Source organism: Triticum urartu, chromosome 7 (assembly GCF_003073215.2).
Source record: "Triticum urartu cultivar G1812 chromosome 7, Tu2.1, whole genome shotgun sequence".
NCBI classification, from domain to species: domain Eukaryota; kingdom Viridiplantae; phylum Streptophyta; class Magnoliopsida; order Poales; family Poaceae; genus Triticum; species Triticum urartu.
The window spans coordinates 518,167,605-518,189,376 of NC_053028.1; the positions used below are offsets into that span (position 1 = coordinate 518,167,605).

A 21,772-nucleotide genomic window follows, 5' to 3' on the forward strand; every position below is an offset into this window, starting at 1 on the left:
CTTTTCTATCAATTGCTCGGCAGTAATTTGTTCACCCACCGTAATACATGCTATCTTGAGAGAAGCCACTAGTGAAACCTATGGCCCCCGGGTCTACTTTACATCAAATAAGTTTCCAATATAGACCACAAAAATACCAAAAATATTTATATTATTATCTTTATCAGATCTCACTTTTGCAAGTGGCCGTGAAGGGATTGACAACCCCTTTATCACGTTGGTTGCAAGGTTCTTATTTGTTTGTGCAGGTACTAGGCGATTTGCGTGTAGTCTCCTACTGGATTGATACCTTGGTTCTCAAAAACTAAGGGAAATACTTACGCTACTTTGCTGCATCACCCTTTCCTCTTCAAGGGAAAACCAACGCATGCTCAAAAGGTAGCACCGCACATCAACTGGATGGACCCACAGCCTCATGGTGGGAGAACTACACCGCCACTTTCCCCGTGGCCAATGTTACTTGGGATCAGTTTCAGTAGGCCTTCCGCACCTCACATGTCTCAGCTGGAGCCATGAGTATGAAGAAGCGTGAGTTTCGCAACTTACGCCAGGGGAATCGTACTATGGCGCAGTACATGGATGAGTTCAGCAAGTTAGCATGCTACACCCCAGATGATGTGGCCGCAGATGCCGCGAAGCAGGAGAAGTTTCTTGAAGGGTTGAATGATGAGCTGAGTATGCAGTTGATGGTGGCAACATTCACCAACTACTAGGAGCTGGTAGACAGGGCCCTCATGATTGAAGGCAAACAGCAGCAGATAGAGAACCGCAAGCGGAAGTATGGATAGGGGAAGTACAACTCCGGAGCTCAGCAGAAGCCCCAATATTCCCCATACTCGGGAGGACACACTCATCATACCCATGGAGGACATAACCATGGAGGCCATTCTCACAATGGAGGGAATACACATAACCACAGTGGCCCAAAGAATGGTAATGGGAGTGGAGGAAACAACAGTCAGAGTCGTTCCAACCCCGTGACACCCGCCAAGAAGGATCTGGGTCACATTACTTGTTTCAAGTGCGGGAATACAGGGCACTACGCCACTGAGTGTCCTGAAGCAAAGAATGGCAATGGCAATGGAATCTCAGGAAAGAAGCCAAATCCCTTCACCAGAGGTCAGGTGAATCACGTCAACATGGAGGAAGTTGAAGAGCAGTCTGATGCAGTTATTGGTAAGTTTTTGATTAAGTCATTTACATTCCTTGTTCTTTTTGACACTGGTGCATCGCATTCATACATATCAAGGGGATTTGTGGACAAGTTTAAGTTGCCAACCGTAGCCCTTAGGTCACCTATGTTAGTGAGCTCACCAGGAGCAGCGTGTATGGCTAGCCGGGGGTGTTATCAGTTGCCATTGACCATAGGTAAGCATGTTTTTCCCACGGATCTCATTATTTTGGAAGCACAAGGATTGGATGTAATAATAGGCATGGATTGGTTATCGAAGTATGGAGGAAACATCGATTGTGCTAGTAAGTCAATTCTTCTCACCACCCAGAGGGGAAACGGACCAAGTATGTGTCTAGGCATGCACCAAGGAGGACTCAAGTAAATTCACTCTCGGGAGTTGTTCAGGAGGAAGTGCCAGTTGTGAATGATTATCCCGATGTATTCCCGGAGGAATTACCAGGCATGCCACGAGACCGAGACATAGAGTTTTTGATCGAGCTGTTGCCAGGCACCGGACCAATATCCAAGAGACCGTATCGGATGCCCGCAAACAATCTGGAGGAAATTAAGAAGAAGATTAAGGAGTTATTGGAGATATGTTACATTCGCCCAAGTTCATCACCGTGGGGAGCCCCAGTGCTCTTAGTTGAGAAGAAGGATGGATCCTTGAGAATGGTTGTTGATTATCGTGCATTGAATGAGGTGACAATCAAGAACAAATATCATCTATCGATGATCAATGATTTGTTTGACCAGCTACAGGGAGCTAAAGTTTTCTCCAAGATCGATCTTCGATCAGGATATCACCAGCTGAAGATCCGAGAACAGGATATACCTAAGACAGCTTTGACCACAAGGTATGGGCTATATGAGTACACGGTCATGTCTTTTGGTTTGACTAACGCCCCTGCCTACTTTATGAGTATGATGAATAAGGTGTTCATGGAGTTCTTGGATAAGTTTGTTGTAGTGTTCATTGATGATATATTGGTGTACTCAAAGAATGAAGAAGAACACAAGGAACATTTGCGCTTGGTTCTCGAGAAACTCAGAGAACATCAACTATATGCCAAGTTCAGCGAATGCGAGTTTTGGTTGAAGGTAGTCGGATTCCTCAGACATGTTATATCAGGAGAAGGTATAGTAGTAGACCCTTCCAAGGTTCAGTCTGTCACCGAGTGGTTGGCACCCACCTCAGTTGGAGAGATACAAAGTTTCCTTGGACTCGCGGGATATTATCGGAGATTCATTGAGAATTTTTTCCAAGATTGCGAAGCCCATGACGGAGTTATTGAAGAAGTACACCAAGTTCAAATGGACCGAGGAGTGTGAGGCCAATTTTCAGGAGTTGAAGAAATGTTTGGTTACAGCCCCAGTGCTAATTCTTCCGAATATATGCAAGGATTTCCAAGTATATTACGATGCTTCTCGCCAGGGACTTGGAGGCATTCTTATGCAAGAAGGAAGAGTTGTTTCATATGCCTCACGACAGCTTCGACCTCATGAGTTGAATTATGCCACGTATGATTTGGAGTTAGCAGCCGTAGTGCATGCGCTCAAGACTTGGAGGCATTTTCTTATCAGAAATCGTTGTGATGTTTACACGGATCATAAGAGTTTGAAGTACATTTTCATGCAGAAGGAGTTGAACCTCAGGCAGAGGAGATGGTTGGAGCTCATAAAGGATTATAACATGAAACTGCATTATCACCCAGGAAAGGCCAATGTTGTAGCTGACGCTTTAAGCCGCAAGAGTTATGTCAATACTCTCATAACCGGAGGGTTACCTCAGGAGTTAGACGATGATCTCAGAGAACTTCGCTTGGAGATAGTTCCGAGAGGTTTTTTTGCAACGTTGGAACTTCAGCCCACTTTGTTGGGAAAAATTCGAGAAGCTCAGAAGATTGATAAGGAAATTGTTGAGATAAAAGAAAAGATGAGTAAAGGAAAGGCCAAAGGTTTTCGTGAGGATGAATACGGAACTTTATGGTTTGAGGATCGCATCTATGTGCCCAGTGACCCTGAGATCAGGAAGTTAATTCTTCAGGAGGCTCATGATTCGCCTTACTCGATTCACCCAGGCAACACCAAGATGTATTTGGACTTGAAGGAACGTTTCTGGTGGACAGGTATGAAGAAGGATATCGCCGAGTATGTAGAAGTATGCGACATATGTCAGAGAGTTAAGGCACAGCATCATAAACCAGTAGGATTACTTCAGCCTTTGCCGATACCCGAATGGAAGTGGGATAAGCTTGGCATGGATTTCATCACCGGATTACCCAGGACACGTTCAGGATATGACTCCATTTGGGTTGTAGTTGATCGCTTGACCAAAGTGGCTCACTTTAACCCAGTGAAAACCACTTATACGAGTGCGAAGTTGGCCAAGATATACATGACCAGGATCGTATGTCTGCATGGAGTTCCGAGGACCATCGTATCAGATAGAGGAACACAGTTTACTTCGAAGTTTTGGAATCAGTAGCACCAGACTTTGGGTACCAGGCTAGAGTTCAGTACAGCCTTTCATCCACAGACAGATGGGTAGACCGAGAGAGTCAAACAGATTCTGGAGGACATGTTGAGAGCTTGTGCGCTAGATTATGGATCTAGTTGGGATGATAATTTGCCTTACGCAGAGTTCTCATACAACAACAGCTACCAAGCTAGTTTGAAGATGGCCCCTTTCGAAGCTTTGTACGGAAGGAGGTGCAGGACACCATTGATGTGGGATGAAGTTGGGGATCGACAATTGTTCGGACCAGATTTAATCAGAGAGTCTGAGGAGAAGGTCAAGTTGATTCGTGATAGACTCAAGGTAGCCCAGTCTAGGCAGAAGAGTTATGTCGATACTAAACGCAAGGATGTAACCTATGAAGTTGGAGACAGAGCATATCTTCGTGTGTCACTGCTTCGAGGAGTTAAACAGTTTGGAGTTAAGGAAAAGTTAGCGTCATGGTTTGTAGGGCCATATAGAGTTTTGGAGCGTATGGGCGAAGTTGCCTACAAGTTGGAATTACCCGAAGGTTTGTCAGGGGTTCACGATGTGTTTCATGTTTCCCAGTTGAAGAAATGCCATTCAGATATGGCCGATATTCCTCTGAGAGATACAGTGCCCCTGGAAGCAATTCAGTTGGAGAGTGACCTGACCTATGAGGAGAAACCCGTCAAGATTCTCGAGTTTGCCAACCGAGTTACCCGCAGCAAGGTTATCAAGTTTTGCAAAGTTCAGTGCAGCCACCATACCGAGGAGGAAGCCACCTGGGAATGAGAAGAAGACCTCTGAAAAGACCACCCACACCTTTTTGCTAGCCAACCTGAATCTCAAGGGCGAGATTCATCTTAAGGGGGGTAGGTTTGTAACATCCCAATTTTCAATTTGAATGTTATTCATTAGATCATCATATGCATCCATAATTTTTGCATTTTTTTGAAATTGTTTTATTTGGAATTTTGATCCTAGAAACCTTAAGCAACTCAAGGACCGGATGAGAGAGTTGCAGGTTCTCACAAAAATCCATCTTTGAATTTTCAAAATTGGCAAATTGGATCAAAGTGTTTTATTTGAAATTATTTTTCCAATTATTTCAAAATAAATAAAATAATGAGAGAAGATAATATGACTTCTTCAAAACAGCAAGAAAATATTGGGAATTTAATTTTGAATAAAAATATATTTTATTTGGATTTTATTTGCAAGTTTATTTATTAGTATTAGTACTAAAAATGTTTATTTTATTTTAGGCATTTAGGTCCAGAAAAATGATCACTTTAACCCATTTAATTAGGAGGGACTGTGATTTTTTCTAGAATTTTTGAAAATATTTTTATTAGGTTTTCCCTATTTTCGTATTTTCGGAAAATGTTTTAAAAAAACTTCTGACCGAACTGGGCCGAAGCCCAACTGGCCCAGGCCGCCGCCACCACCGACCCTGAGTCGGAGTCCGACCGGAGCACGCCACCATCGTCGTGCCCGTCTCGACCACGAGCCGCCTCGCCGCCGCCTTGCCCCCTCCTCCAAGCCACCCCGGAGCCGCCCCCTCCCGCCTATAAATACCGGAGCCCCCCCCCCCGGCCCCTCCTCCCCTCGTTAGCTGCCCGTCGCCTCCCGCAGTCGTCGCCGATGCCGCCTGCCGCTGCCGCCGCCGCCGCCGTAGCCGCCAGTGTTGTCCTAGGGTATCCTGGAGTACTCGTGTGATCATCCTATGGAATGCCACCCAGGCTCAAAGGGATCATAAGATTATTCATGCTAGAAACTTCCGTGTGCAGCCACAAGCCATTATGGGCTCTGGCATAGTTGAGTAAGTTGTGTGACCTCTTTCAGTGGTAGGCTAGCAGATGTAGGGGAAAGTAGGTGTAACTGTCTACCCAGAGTAAAGAGTTAATGCTTCAGAAAGATTATGTCTCGATCTTCCGATCTTGGAGGTGGTCGAGTCTTGTGGGGAAAAGTGCATAAATCTCTGCAGAGTGTATAAACTAATCATGGTTAGTCGGTTCCCCGGTTATGGACATCTTGAGTATCTGGTATATGAATTATTGATTGATATCATCACTTTACTTAATAAATTTGTTGAGTTATTAATATTGTTACATGGTAATTCTGGCTCTGAGTTGGGGGAACCTTCTCAATAATGGTTTAAACATGGTAGTTAAATAAAATCTATTCCTTTGTTGTAGGGAAAAATTAGCTTTATGCAAATGTTAAATTTAGAGTCTCCACGAGCCAAATATGCATGTAGTGATAGCTATTTCATCATTGCTCTATGGTGTGATCTTGCCAGCATATTCCATGTGCTGACCTACACGGCTGCAACGTCTCATGTTGTAGAATTTTCAGACGAAGAGTAAGATGCGATAGGTCGTTGTCATGCACTCAGTTTTGCCGTGGAGTTGGAGGACTCATTTACCTTCGAAGCTTCCGCAGTTATTTTATTAGATGGCCTTCAGCCATATTATTGTAATACATCACTCTTTATGAGGACCTCGACGTAATAAGTGTGTGATTGAACTCTGTTATAATTCCTCGAGTACTGTGTGTGTCAGCATACCGATCCAGGGATGACACTTAACCACAGAGACTTCAATCCATTGGGATCGGATCGCTACAGCTATGTTAGTCGACATCCTTCGTTGGGCCATGAATCAGGCCGATTCCAGTGACGCTCAACAGAGGTCAAGGTGGGCCAAGTACAGAGAGTACAGGCGCCCTCATGACCATTGTGTCGCAGCGTACTTCACGACAAGGACTGTGATGGCGGTGGAGGAGGAACAAGAAGCGATGGCGATGGAGGTAGAAGAAGTTGCGGCTGCGATGGTAGTAAGGGCGCCGAAGCCAGGACACCGAAGCATACCGATCTTTTTTTGCATATATCATGGATTGAGATTGTTGACCGGGTTTGCCACCCGGTGTAACAAAGCATGACAATCGATCTGGACTCCGGCAAGGAAGGAGATACGGTGGTGCGGCTCGAGGAGAAGAACAAGGGCAAGGGCACCCGCCGCTCCAACCGCCTCTAGGGTCGTCGAGGCTAAGATCTAGGACTACTGTGTAAGATTTATCCCCAATACCCATTACCCTTGTACTCCGATCAGTGACCTCAAATCCGTCGGTACTACGAACTCGTGATGATGTTATGATCACTCATATGGCTATTTACCCCGATTCCCCATTCCCATAACGCGGATCGAACCTAAACGCGAATGGAATGCGAATGAGTACGTGGGGAGGTGAAAAAAGTGCTTACTGCCATTGCCAAAGTGCGGGAGGTGATGATGCAGATGCCAATGAAGGGGCTGGCGGTCGCCTTGTTGTTCTTCGATGTGCTGAAAGTCGCCGCCGCCGCCGTTAGTGAGAGTGGAGAGAGGGGAGAGGGGAGAGTGAGCAGTGAGGGGAATAACTGTTGGGACTTCGGGAAGCAACGCGGCTTCTCGAGTGTGGCTCCTCGCGTGCAGGCCTCGTCGCCCACGTGCATTGCACGTGCCTAGCTCTGGAGAAACTGTCGATTCCAGCGTTCCCAGCGAGACAGGCCAGAGGTGCTTTGAGTTTCGTGCTATGCAAGCCCAAGAATGAACGCAGGCAACCAAACGGGCCACAGTCTTCCTGCACGGGCCTGGTTGGCCTATATGCAAGCAACCAAACATGTCTGTAGTGCCCGGCGGAGAGCGGCATCAGACTCCCTAGCAAGATCGGTTGATCTGAGACAACGCGGCGAGCAGACTAGGGGGGCGACTTTTTTTCTTTTTGAGGAACCACGAGGGGGTGACTTTTTTTGAGCAACTTCTCGCCTGAAGCGACGTGGTAAAGGGCCGACCCAATAGCGTTGTTGGTTCGATTTTTTTAGTTCGTTATATATACTATATCGTTCGTTCACTCGATTTTGTTTTTTTCATTTTCCTTTTTTTTATTTTTCTTTGTTACATTAACAAAACTAAAATACATATATATTTTTAAAAAATCCCTTAATTTTGAAAAAAAATGTGTGTGCAATGTTAAAAACATGTTGGTGCAACTTATAGAAAATGTTGATAGAATTTGAAAACAATGCTTCAACACATATTCAAAAAACAATGTTCAAAAACATGTGTTTAATTTTTTTTAAACATATAGTGTAAAATAAATGTTTCAGATGTATACAAAAAATGTACCATGTGTATGGCACAAGTAGACATCAAAACATGTATTTGAAAAAATGCTAATCATTGTATTTGAAAATGTTAATCATATACTTCCTCTGTCCCAAAATTCTTGTCTTAAATTTGTCTAAATACGAATGTATCAAGTCACATTTTAGTATTAGATACATCCGTATGTAGAAGACGAGAATTTTGGGGCGGAGGGAGTATTTTTTAAAAAGATTAAACATGTAAAAAATGTTCTTGATGTATACGGATCTATATTTATTATTTACGAAAATTGATCTAGATGTATAAGAAAAATATGCATGCAAACAAACCTAGTCATCGGGTTGTTTTCCCTGCTAGTTGGGCTTGATGTGTATACATGGGTTTGTATCATGTTTGGGCCTAAATACTATCTCCACCCCACAATATAAAACAGCTTGCAAAAATATTTTTGAAGAGATGAAATAGAACCAAAGATCCTATCTTTTTGATCAGAGGTTGAATCGATCATCAGAAGACGAATTAGGCCAAATATTAAGATACATTTTGGAAAAATGAAACTTCCATTGAAAAGAAGCAAATGAAACATTTTCATAAAAATTCTCGATTGAGGCAGTATTACTTATGGACCTCACTAACATGGACACATTCACAGGGGCCTCCGCTGTCCCGGCATCGCTAATGAATCAAGTGGACTACTTTGAAGAGCAAGCTTCATGCATCAATGACGCCTCGGATTATTGTTGCGAGATTAGTTATAGCATGGGGGTACACTTGGCCATTACTCTCTTGCTCTCAACTACGGGCTTTTTAAGACTTTTGCATTGGAACTCCTGCATATCAAGCATTGGAACTCCCTCTATAAACTAATTTAAGACCAATTTTGCAGTTCAAATTGAACTACAAAAACATCTTACATTAGTGTACAGAGATTGTATTTTTTCTTTTATACTACACTAGTAGCTAGTCATATTCTCATGTTTTCCCAACCTGGCATAGTTGACACAAGATTAATTGTGTGGCGCCAAAAGAAAATAAAAAATACAACACCAGGAAATGTTATTATTATTAGGCCATTATGTTTGCTGTGTGAAAAAAATCTAATGAAATTTTCCTAGTAGGTCAACATACAAACGATATCAGTTCATTAACAAATATTCATTCAAAGAAACAAAAACTAGCTCCCAGCTACATGGAAGTACACTACTCGGGTGACTTTCCATTGATCATCGATTCACTGTCAAGAATCTCCAACAAACAAGTTCCATAACTCAACTAGCTGCTAGGGCCAAAACCAGGTCCAGATCAGAGGTCAGCTTTCTTGACAAGCTTTGTATAGATAATGCGACCATCCCTTGCAGAATTGCTCTCAGCAAGAGCAATTTGAACCATGTCCTGCAGACAGTGAACAACATGCCAGCGTTAGATGCCGGTCAAAAACATCCAAAAGATGGTCATCAAAACAAGAACCGTTATTAGTGTTTTGCAGGATGTAAAACCCACACGACGTATGCATGCTGCAGCTCACCACCCCCAAAAGTGCAAGTATATCCAATTGACAAATACACCTTATTTTTTTCCATTGTGTACTCACTAATCGTTAATAGTTACCTATAACCAATCTAGGGTGTAGACGTATACTATCAAGCTAACCAGAAGTTAAAAGGTATCCATATTGAGGTGAGAACAGAACTGCTACTAAATCATATATACAATTTTATTCTTTAAAATTCCTAAGGATTCCAATACTGTGAATCAAAGGACCTAAGGATACAAATCCTCCAAAAATCCTATAGAATTCATTTGAATCAGAGGAGCATTTCAGCAAGAGGTGGTAAGTTAATTAGTGGGTGAAATTTCAAGACCAGATTGGAACAAATAAGTATCAAGTTCCAGAAGATATGGTAAAAAAGATAGTATGGAATTCAATGAACAGAGTCAAGTGACTGACCTTCACATCCCTGTTGGATAAAAATTTCCCCAAGTTGTGAAGGATGCACCTTAAATCATCCACCTGCATTTGTAAAAATTATAAGAATAATGTCTTCACGTATCCAAATGACGAATTGCTTCCAAAAGAACAACGGTATCGCTTATTACACTACCTTTATATAACCAACTCTGTTTTGGTCGAAGTACCTAAAAGCCTATAGAGGGAAAAGAACATCATATGTTAGCAATAACCTGGGATCCATGTAACAGACAGAGTTTTAACTTTTAATGCAACTCCTAATCTCTTATACGAGGCAACAGCAAAATGTACCTGCAACAGGTCCTTATCAACCACATCATGTTTCGCTGAATCTCCTTTTTGTGAGCCAGATATCTTTCCCTCCTTACCAACAGATTTCTCTTCAACTTCTTTCAAATCTCCTTTCTCTGCTACAGACTGCTTGTCCTCTTCTGCTTTTTCCAACTTAAGATTCTCCGTTGTCCTCTTTCCATCATCTTCTGCAGTTACCTCTTCTCGCTTGGTTTCTCTTTCGTTTGAGTTATCCTCATTCTGCAGCAGAGGTTAATGAATAGACAAAGGTAAGCACAGTTTACCCATAACTAGTTTCACAGCACCTACAAGCACACATTCCTTCTATGTTTTCTCCGCTTTTTGTTCTCTTTATTCTTTGTTTGCTCGGCTGCTAGCATGTACTCATCCACGATAGTAAGCTAGTAGCTCTACCTTTATTCTTTGTTTAACTTGATTGAATTTTCTATCGTTGAAAAGGCAGTAGAGAGAAAACAAACAGGAAGTACTTTGATCTCACATCTTGAAAATATAAATTTACCCTTACTGCTGTATTTTTTGAATTATTTATATAAACTCAAGATATCCCCATAAGGCTGTTTCTGAAAAATGCCATATCCATGTCGCGTGTCCCATCATCACAGTGCCCACATCCCCAAATCAGTGATTCCTACGTACTTCCTCCGTCCGGGTTTATTAGGCTGGTCATAGTGGGAAGTAACTTATACTAGTGTCATGCATCTGACACTAGTCTAAGTTACCACCTTCATAGTGCAAAGTAACATACTAGTGGTGTCATATGTGGCTTCATTTAATGGCTTGTAGACTCATCTTGTCTTGAGAAGCGCTATGTTACCACTTCTCATTAACTACGTGCCACATAAGCAAAAATTTCTCGAAGTGCGCTATGTTACTACCTAAGTTACTCCTATGACTAGCCTTAGGCCCGCTAGCCAAAACTCAGGTACCAAGGCAAGACATTAACGCTAATTATGTGTGATTTTGAAGCATGGGAAAGGCCAATCAGATTGGCTTGTAATTATAGCACGCAGCCGGTTGCCAGCTTTACTTTTGCATGCAGCCAATACATGCCCACGTCCAGCGCTATGGGCAGTTAATGGCATGCAGCAGGTTGCGCACGCCGTTTTGCATGCAGCTAATTAATCAGAAGTTTTAACGAATCTAGCGCGCATGCAGTGGAGAAGATCGAGGGAAATTAATTCAAGGCCTTATAAATCCAGACGCGGATGGCTGGCTCACGGGCCCAATAAACCCGGACGGAGGGAGTACTACTTTAACTAGAGAAATCTCAATATCTACATTTTTATATTTATAGTGGTGTAAGCTCTCAAATATAATCCAGACGTAAAACTAGAGCAATTAGCCTTGACAAGTGAGCTAACACTACACTCCATAACAAGCTTGATGAGTTGGTGCTTGCAGCTTCCCACTACCCTTTAATTCTGTTGGAACTAATTGGAAATGTTCCACATGTAGAAATACATTATTTTACATGAGGGAACATGGGCAAATCAACAAGCATCCATGCTGTTATGAAGGAAAAGACCATCCGGTAATACAAAGAGTAGTTTCTTAAGCAACACGAGCTAATATACGGTCACTTCGCAGTTGTGTATATTATGTGTGGTGCAAAAGGGTACGGAGGATATATGTGTGCATTACCTGTGCTTCTGCCGGCTCTTCAGCAGTGGCATCATCCATGTCCTCGTCGCCTTCATATTCTACTTCATCGGGATCTTCTTCATATTCAGGATCTTCTTCCTCCATTTTCTCATCAGCTTTAGGTTCATCACAGGCAGCTGCTGACTGATCTGCGTCAATCTTTTCCTCACCCTCTTTCATCATTTCATCCTGGGCAGCATGATCTGTACTCATCTTCTCGTCATCCTCTTTTACCAGTTGCTCATGGGAAGCTGATGAATTATCACCAATTATCTTTTCTCCACCCTCTTTTATTGTTTCATCATTTTTACCTGGGTTACCTGAGGTACTTCCAGTTACATTTTCATCAGTTGTCTTTAGTCGCTTCTCCAAGGATATTGTGTCTTCCTTCTTTAGATCTTCCTCTCTTTGGCGCTTACGTTGATTCCTCCTCACAACATACTGCCTGTAAAGTTTCTGTGCGGACAAAACAAGCTACATGAGGAAAACTGAAAACAGATCACTACCAAAACCTACTGGATGCGGCTCTGCTTCCCTCATGAAGCAACCAATTCTTTGCTTTAGTACACTCCACAAAAGTTACCATGAACTACCAGGTTACAAACTTCCAAGTCCCAATTTGGACCATTACAGGGAGCAATTATCCTAAAGTTTGGTAACAACATTGGCAGAATGGAGTCGGATTCTCAGTTATGCCCAAGCTACCCGACATTTTTCTTGCAAGCATACTCGGCTACCAAACTTCAAAGTAGATGGAAGTAGACTTGAATGAAAAACTAACTGCTGATCGTGTGTCAAAGCTTACAAAGCATAGACAAAGCACAAGGAAGTTACCTCAAGAAAAGACAGGATCACACAACCCATTCTGTATTGAAGCATTTCGCTGAAAGACTCAGCAAACAAAGAAAGCTGAAAAGTAACAGAAGAACATATCAATCATAAATGTCAAGCCCCATGAGCATCACCACAAAAGCAATTTAGTAACTTCTTTGTGTTATATGCTCATAAATTTGGTAGCAGCCAAAAATACAGGACAGAGATATTTGCTGAAGAAAAAAATGCAGAGGTAGGGATCTCTTGTAATGACAATTAGCAAATTATTACAGAAGCCAGAGCAGAAAATGGACCTCAAATACAGACTCCTCTGTATCATTGGCGGTGTAGTCCAGGAGGCCATCCAATGAAAGGGATGTTGACCGGAGCTGCAAATGAAAACCATTCAATAAGATCTCGTAGGCAATAAGACCATGCTTGAATTATAGTTTATAGTATTATATGAAATAAAAAAGATAACTATATAGCATGATGACCATACTTTATATTCTTTGCTCTTTTTGGCCTGGAGAATGAATCCTGGGTGTTTAGGAGGTTCATCAGACTTCTTCTTTTCTTTGGTGTCAATGGGCGACTTTTTCTTTGAGTCCATCTTCTGGTCTTTATCCTTTGTTTCGTTGTCATCCGTTTTCTTGACACTCTTCCCGTCTGTTTCATCAATTTTTGGATCTTTCTGTTCCACAACTTCCTGCTGGTTAACCTTATCTGTATTTGCCTTTTGATCATCAGTCATTATGTCTCCCTTTATCTCCAGCTCCTGTTCTTTCTTCTGATTTGAGGTATCTTCAGCAGGAGTTTTCAATCCTTCTTCTTTCTTCTGGTTTGAAATATCCTCAGCTGGAGTTTTCAATCCTTCTTCTTTCTTCTGGTTTGAAATATCTTCAGCAGGAGTTTTCAATCCTTCTTCCAGCTTAGTCTGTGAATTCCCAGCATCAGTGACGCCTTCAACAATCTTCTCCGGCTGAACATCCACATCTTGTTTACTTGCCTCAGCAGGTGCAGCAAGGGCTGTTGGCTCAGTCGCTGAAGCAGGAACTTTTCTTTTAACAATCCTGCGAATGACCTTCTTCTTCCCAGTTTTCTTAGCCTCAGGCTGTTGAACGATGCCAGCTCCCGCCTTCTCTTTCCCAAGATCCTCACTTTTCTGTTCAATGTGCTTTTCGACGGTTTTGCTCACAGTTTCTGCCACAGCATTCTTGTCAACCTGAGGCGATTTATCCACTGGAGCTTCAGCAGTTGGCTTTTTTCGAACAACTTTCACAACCTTTTTTATTATTTTCTTTTTCATGGGCTTTTTATCCTCAGTGACATGGTCAACAGAAGCATCACCAGAAGTGTTTTCTTCAACAACCCCCACCGTCTTCTCAACTTGCTCCCCAACATTGTCAGGATTCTTCCCACCATCACCAGCAAGATTGACATCTCCATCTTTGCCCTGCTCTTCCATATCAGCATCAATTTTCTCAATCTTGGCAGCACCATCACCCTCCTTCAGTTCCATTTCAGCATCAATTTTCTCAATCTTGGCAGCACCATCACCCTCCTTCATTTCCATATCAGCATCAATTTTCTCAATCTTAGCAGCACCATCACCCTCCTTCAATTGATCATTCGCACTTTTAGCATCGCTTGGCTCCTCTAAAACTGCTGACAAATAAACAAGGATTAATTATTTTATTCATTAGGCAAGGAAAAGGCAGTGAATGATAAGTGAGGGTCTTTCAAACCTTGTTTCTGTTCCTTTGGATCACCTGGGCTCTAAAATGCAACGGGAAGTAAGAACCATTAGTGCTGTTTCAGAAGAAAACAAAGTATGTTATAATAGTAACCACAAGCTTACCTTTTCCTTCTTCATAATCAGCTGCTCCCTTTCTATCTTTGATTTTCGGTATGCGATCCAGTTGTCCCTCCATATATCCATAGATGGTACGCATTCCGACAGGTTTGGCACAAACAGTACAGTAATTTCTTTGTGACTAAAAAGTCCATCATTGCCAACTCTGTTGTAATGGACCTGCAGTATAATGCATGTATTACATTATGCTGATGACTTCAGCAATAATAGCATGCCTTGAAAAGCGAATGACTTAATTACTGGAGTAAATGCTCTCATATTATCCTATGGAAGAGCCAATAAACCACATACGAATAGGGCTTGATATCGCAGTTGCAACTGACCAATTACCAGTCATAATGTCTAATATTCTGATGGTTATTAGCACAAATATCCTTTGGAATATTGTCATTTCGGATAGGGGAGATTTTAAAGCACAAATAGCAGAGAAATGTCAAACAATTTAACAAGAAGCAAACTGATTGGTAAAGAGTCATAATGCAAATGTGCATTATATAGTTTTGGAATGATATATGTGTTTGCGCTTCTACAATTCAGAAGAGAATCCAGTTATGACCAGTTAAATAAAAGGTATATCATGGAAGGGTGATGTTTTCCATCTAAAGAAGACTATATTCAAGAAACAGTTCCAAGAAGGTGCTGAGATAGATTTAGAAGTACCTCGAGGAAACGATTCCAACTGGTACAATTAGATAGATCGACTTGAACCAGTTCCTTCACATATCTGTCCAAGAAGAAGGGTTAGCAGAGTTGCAAGTCATCCATGGTACATTTACTTGATGAAGGCATACCTGATAGCCGTTCGAATCAAGCAAGAACAGTCAACCACTGGATCTCCACCATCAAGTGCTGCATTCCAAGGGCCTCCAATAGCAAGAAGTGAACGATCCTTCTTGAATACAGCAAATTTTAAGATATTGTTCAAGTGCACCACTCGTTCCTCAGTACTTCTCATCGACGTTATGTCAGCAAAGGCGCCATTGCTCATACCGCTCATCAGAAGTACCTGCACATGGGCATATATGTAAGCACAGAAGGAAATTACTTCAAGATGGTTGGAGTTACCTTGTAAGGTAAAGACAGCATAACAAGTGCCTCTATATCCGGCCAACATGAGATAGATTTTTTCTTTTTTGGATTACTTAAAAGCACTAAAAGCAAAACCCAAGCCAACGTCGATCCCAAGACAGACTCTTGTGATTTTTTACAATATCAGATGAGTAAATGCAATGGAAACATTCCTCCAGTTTCAACAAAAAAAGATTAGGCAAAGGCTAGGGGGTAAGCACGCGATGGGACTACCATGGAGACATATAAATACAAACACCGCAATAACTAGATTACATATGCAACATAAAATTGTACTAGCACAACTTTATTTTCTGAGACGTCTCTATGTCACAATGTGATGGAATGATGAAGACATATTTTTCATGCAAGGGAAATTCATCCTACCAAAAGCTAGAATTGGACCAGCATTTCTCAAAAGATTGCTCGAGGGGCAAGCATGATATCCAGGGGAAGACCATAACACCCTTGGATAGTGCAGGTCAGCAGCACAGGTTGCACTTCATGTACTTGCAAGCAATAATTTTCTACAAAGTGAGTATTAATGCCCACGACAGTTATATACCACATGCTTTCTACAAGTATTGCTATAGCATGTACAATGACATAATTCATTCAAATAAACACTATCTCTACTTATTGTGGGAGCTACTACTCAAATCAACTACAACTTAATATAGTTCATACTTCAAAATGAACACAACATTATAAACAAAAAGACCTTTGCATTCCAAATCGTTTCAGGGGTCTTTGTGCTTGATGTATTCTCAGAAGAGACCAGTGCGCTTTCATCAGCTTTATCGTCATCTTCACAGATGGCATGCTCCAGGCTATTTTACAGCAACACAGTATAAAACATGTCATTAATAGGAAGCTCAAGAACATTTAGCAAGAAAACCAATAGAACAGTACATGTATCTACTTATGTAGTCCCAATAGAAAAGCATACCTCACTGGTGTATGCAGTGAAAGATTTAGGCTTTCTTTAGCCCAGTTCAAGACAATCTACAGAACAAGTAAATCACAAATAAGCAAGGCAAAAAAAAATCTACAGTACCATGATTTCACGTTAAGTTTTGATCATCAACATTCATGAATAGAATGTCAAACCTTAGAAAAATCTGGAATAACTGATAGCCTAGGATATCTTTTTGTCAAAGATAAACAGTCTCTCTCCTCATCCACCAAACGAAATGGCAAAACCTGCACCAGACAGCCCAATTAGCAATGAGTTCCTATTGGGCATCAGACTAAAACTGCTGCATAACTGAACATACTAAATATGATGTTTGCATATAAAGGAGGCGGAGAGAAATGGAGGATGGAAAACATCTCCGTGATTGCTCAATCATATCCACTCTGGTGCAATCTATGCTTAAGGTGTGAATAGTCTTACAAGTTATCCAAATTGGAAGAATAAAGAATGAGAGATCTCCAGACAAGTGGCAACAGAAAAGAGAAAGTGGCTAGGAAGGCAAAAACAAGGATTGGTGTAGATAGATGGGTAAGTGGAACCAGAATCTCTCAGATATTAGTTCTGAGAGTGGACGTATAAGTTTGCAAAGATCTCAGGGTTTACAAGGACAGCAGTGAAGGAAACTGGAGACCAGAGTGCATCAAGGAGGCACGTAAAGAATTAATACTATCAATTGATTTTTGCAAGAACACTGTGACAAACACAACTGTTCGTTTACCTTGCACAAATATTCTCGCTTTATTTCTTTAATAGGTGAACGATGCCTTCAGGACAACAAACGAAAGTGTTAGTTTAAAAGGCTGCACCAAAGACGAAGCGCATCCACAAAGCTATAGAGAACATGGAGACACCTATGCACAGCATCACGTCGAGGTGAAAGGCGCCGCAAAGGCTTCTCAGACCTAACAGAAGAAGAACGTCGTCGATCACCAGGGGTTCTAGGTGGAGTGCGCTCACGCCTTGAATCAGCTACATGCTTCTTGTTCCGCTCCTTCTCCTTCTCGCGGCGCTCGCGAAGACGTTCTCTTTCATGTTCCCTTTGACGCTCCCGCTCCCTTTCTCTTTCACGTTCCCTTATTCTTTCACGGTCCCTTTCCCTTTCACGTTCTCTTTCTCTTTCACGGTCTCTTTCTCTTTCACGGTCTCGAAGGTCTCGCAACTCCCGTTCCCGTTCCCGTTCAAGCTCCTTTTCCCTTTCAAGTAGCAGATCCCTTCGACGTTCCTCATCTCTTAGATCCAGCTCACGACGATAACCAATCCGGTCAATTGCACGTTCATCGACCATGGAGATGCCTTGACGTGCACGGGGTAAGATGTTGTCACGGTAATCAGAATCTGAAGATGGATGGAGAAGGCCTTTCCCCGAGGCATAGTCACGACCAGGGGGCAGACTCATCCCATAACCACTGCTTGATGATCCTTGCCCATAGCCAAGACTATCAATGTTTGTCCTAGGGGCGCCTCCCAACAATGATGATGTCTGTTGTCCTCCATATGGAACATTCCCAAGAATGGACAAGTTGCGATGGTCAGCTTCAGCCCTTCCATATGTACCAATTTCCTGAGATTCTTGATGGATTGGAGCGGACCTTCCTGCAAAGTAATCGGCTTGTCTGCCAGAAATGCATACTTTACTCAGTGCATGTGCTATGTTTTGTTGCAGTGATAAAACACACGAAGGATCGCAAATTTTAGCTTTCCAAAAGTGCCGGTGGCATACATTAAAATAACTAACAAATTTTAGTCCTAAGAAGAGATGTTTGGAACATGCAGATAGTCATTCATTTGATGCACTTTTTAAAGTGAGAATGATTATGGTCTACCATGTGGACAAAAAACCTGAACAACATATATGACCTGGCTCTGGCTGTGAGCTAACGTACCTCATATCAGACACAGGCGCCAGCTGAGCTTTCAGAAGTGGCTGATGGCGCATTGTTGAACCCTGAAAAATTAACAGAATAGAATTAATTATAGGCTATAACAGACAGCATTAAATGGCGCAGAACGTAGTTTTGCAAGGGAAAGAACACTACCTGCTCTACACGGTCATGAATCTGAGATATAAAAAAGGTGGTCATAAGATTAAGTTCGCTAAATTAAATAATTCAGGGGGAAAGCCCCAAAAAAAGTGAGCACACATTATTGACCTGATGGGCTGCAGGTATATGATCAGGATATCTTCTATCCAAATCAGTAAGGCCATCCCTCCTGCCAAGATTAGCTGAGTGTTCACCATACATTCTTCTCTCTGATGTGTAATCGGTACCATACTGGTCTAGCTTCTGTGCATATCCACGCACAGCCATATAGTCATCGTTTGGTCTTGCCAAGTTAGACCCTGCAGATCCAGATGAGAACTTGGATGACTGAGATAGTGAAGATGTATGAGGTGGCAGGCTAGGAAGACTAGAAGAATCCGGACCTTTGCCACCAACTCCCCCAACCTGCAAAATGTTTAACCAGATATTCAGTTAAGATATCATGCACAGAACTCATGAAACAGTTGTGCCACTTGAAACTAGAAGGAGGTGAGATCTGACCATGGAAGAAAGTAATCAACATACAATACAGCTGAAACAAAGAGACGAGATGGACACTGAGACAAGGCCTAAAAAGTGCAAACTGAGAAATAGCAAAAGAAAAAGACATGAATGGTTAACAGAAATCTCTTCCTGGTGTCCGCTCTTCATGGTACGAACTACTGGTAAAGTGACTTAACGCGTTAAATCTGATAAAATGCACAAAATTACAAATATTATGTGAAGGCAAGTATATATAAGTTTATATTAAATGACGCACGAGATAAATTCAGCCCAGGAACAGCTTCTTAACCTAAAAGAGTATGTTTATGTTAATTTTTCCCCAAATCATTTGATTCCTTGATATACAGATAAGCTATGTGTGATACTACGTGACTACCAACTACAGTGCTAGTGGACTAGCCAGCAAATTATTCCAGCACTTGATCTGTTCGCTGCTTCGAGGTACTGCTATGACACCAAGCCAGTTAACATAGCCAACTCACATAAATATGCACTCCTTATCTAAAAGAGGACCCAATTTGTGAAATTCTGAAATATGCACTCTAGCATTGCTTGTTTCAAAAATATCGAATATGACATGCCTGGTGCAAGCTCGGTTGTTTTGATGGTGGATCGTCATAAATGCAATGATAATTGGTCAAACCATATTCTACTCTATCCTGCCATTAATCAGTATGGTAGGGGCATTCACATAAATGAAATGATAATTGGTGGGATCTATTATATTTTGCCATATTCTTATTTGGAGACAAGAAAAACTTGCAAAATGAAACAGACATCAAATCACCTGGTAATTACGCGGCACAAAGAATGAAACAGCAACAACACAATGCTGACCTTGGGATTATGTAGCTGTAGATAAGTGCTACAGAATCAATCCATTGTTTCCTATCTGTGGTGGAAAATCAGAAATATATCTAGTTTGCAAAAACCCTCAGAAGTCTCTAACACCACTAAACAGTCCGGGCATGATCTGACAGACCTATGCAGGGGAGGGGCAAGGTGGAGGAGATGGCTTGAGGGCAACCTTTACTTGGGATCCTTCAGATTCTTGCAGTTTTAAGCTGAAGCTTAAACCTCACTATCAGGATATATATAGAAAGATGCATACCGCATACATAACTAGTATGTTTTGGACATTGAGTAATCTATAGAATGGCATCTTTCAGAGCAATATTCTAGTGTGGACTAATAGATTATGACGGGTGATAACATCAGCCACTCAAAAGGGGCATATGAGCTAGATGCTGCATCATTGCTACTTATCTTTAAAATCTGTAGATATCTGGTTCTTATTTTGTACGATTATCCCACAGGGCCATTATCAATTCCTAGGTTTTTTGGACTAACAGAATCAGTGACCTTTTAAACATTCCAAAACAATTTAGGCACAATGCCGGTATGACATGATACTAATTGCTCTTCATGTGGATAAAGGAAAGGATAAACAAACAAAAAAATCAGGCCCAGGAGGACACCTTAGTTTTACTTGGGTTCAGACAGCAAAATTTTAGATAATTTTATTTGAGCTAGAACCAATAATCCTGGCCAGCCTCTTCAGCACTGGCCAAACCTAGTGCTTTCTTTTATCTCAGATGTCCATGTGGATACATCAGATTTATGAGAGCATGAAGCTGCGCAGTTCTACTAACCATTTGCACTCCAAAGGCATCGAACTGGCAGCTAATAACCTTCATTATTTGCCTTTGCTATAAAGATTCCCCCTAACAACAACTCACAGAGCAACTTAAACAGTAACAGTAGTGAGCATGGATGGCATTAGGAGGGTAACAAATTGCACAGCGAAACCAATTCTGAAAAATGTTCACGAACTGCGGTTAGTTAACCACCTGCTGTGTGCCATACACAGACGCGTAAGGCCCTCCATACTGCCCAGCAGCACCCTGTCCGGCGCGGGCACCTGCCGCAGCTGAGGCCCCAAATCCACTGCTACCAGGCTGCACGCAAAAGTAGGGCAAAAGAGCGCAGGTTTTTGCGCACATAAAAGATGAGAACCTGCCACACATCTGGATATAACAACTAAGCAGATAACAGATCAGCGCGTTTTTGAGAGACATACGATTTGGCCGCCGTAAGATTGCTGCCCGCCGTACGGTGGCTGCTGCCCGTAGGGATTGGGCCCTTTGGGCGGAAACATGGCGGACGAGCCCGCCCAGGGGATACTGCGCGCGGGGTCGCGGGAACCAACGGGAATCTCGCGAACACCAGCCCCTGCGAGACAAACCCTAGACATCACACCATGAACAGGGCGCAAACTAGAACCAATCCGGCCGAGACATGGATGCGAGCTGGAGATGAGTGGAATCACAAGATTTGTGCGAGGGCCTAGGGCTTACCTCTGGAGCTGGAGGAGGACGCAGCGCTGGAGGGGGCGAGCTCCCGCTCGGAGAATTTCTGGAGTGGGAGAGCTCGGTGGGCTCCGGTGGAAGAGGGGCGAGGGTTTGGCGGCGGCGAGGTGGGACTCCGTAGGAGGGACGCGGCTCGGCTTGGCTAGCCTATTTATCAAGGAAGGTCGGACTGAACGAGAAGTGCGTTCATTTCGGGGACTCGTCGTGGGCCTTCTGGCCATAGGGTTCCAAAAAAAATCAGGTATCCGCTAGAAAAAATACATTTTGTTCTAAAAAAATAGAAAAAATACATTGTTTTCTTTTGCGGAGAAAAAATACATTCATTTAATATTTTAAAATTGCTTCAAACAAATTAATATTTTAAATGAAAATATTCGGTTAATAATAGTGTGAAACATTTC

The 21,772-nt window shown here is 42.2% G+C and overlaps 1 protein-coding gene across 4 annotated transcripts; it reads right to left on the bottom strand.

The window, feature by feature from the left end:
* Positions 1 to 8,833: 8,833 nt before the first annotated feature.
* On the bottom strand, positions 8,834 to 21,526 carry LOC125518663 (protein SHORT ROOT IN SALT MEDIUM 1-like). 4 transcript variants are annotated; one of them, XM_048683488.1, is made up of 24 exons: positions 21,360 to 21,526; positions 21,083 to 21,234; positions 20,853 to 20,960; positions 18,882 to 18,903; positions 18,607 to 18,797; positions 18,493 to 18,513; positions 18,340 to 18,401; positions 17,308 to 18,069; positions 17,175 to 17,220; positions 16,591 to 16,683; positions 16,430 to 16,485; positions 16,202 to 16,310; positions 15,204 to 15,418; positions 15,073 to 15,136; positions 14,398 to 14,571; positions 14,285 to 14,315; positions 13,039 to 14,201; positions 12,851 to 12,925; positions 12,558 to 12,632; positions 11,724 to 12,179; positions 10,062 to 10,301; positions 9,904 to 9,945; positions 9,750 to 9,812; positions 8,834 to 9,193 (listed from the first exon to the last, which is right to left on the bottom strand). In XM_048683488.1, the coding sequence occupies exons 2-24, from the start codon at positions 21,158 to 21,160 to the stop codon at positions 9,104 to 9,106; spliced, it is 4,236 nt and encodes a 1,411-aa protein (XP_048539445.1). In that variant the 5' UTR covers positions 21,161 to 21,234; positions 21,360 to 21,526; the 3' UTR covers positions 8,834 to 9,103. The 4 variants fall into 4 exon arrangements, with proteins under 4 accessions (XP_048539445.1, XP_048539444.1, XP_048539442.1 ...); XM_048683487.1 differs by having other exon boundaries at positions 13,039 to 13,409; positions 13,458 to 14,201; positions 18,607 to 18,903; XM_048683485.1 differs by having other exon boundaries at positions 18,607 to 18,903.
* Between the last annotated feature and the right edge of the window lie 246 nt (positions 21,527 to 21,772).

Bases quoted from the DNA above. Each gene is read 5' to 3' on its own strand.
- LOC125518663 (XM_048683485.1), bottom strand. From the start codon at position 21,160: ATGTTTCCGCCCAAAGGGCCCAATCCCTACGGGCAGCAGCCACCGTAC. The intron at 16,486-16,590 runs GTTTGACATTCT...CTTGTTCTGTAG, and splicing joins TTATTCCAGATTTTTCTAAG to ATTGTCTTGAACTGGGCTAA. The intron at 10,302-11,723 runs GTAATGCACACA...CCTCTGCTGCAG, and splicing joins AAGAGCCGGCAGAAGCACAG to AATGAGGATAACTCAAACGA.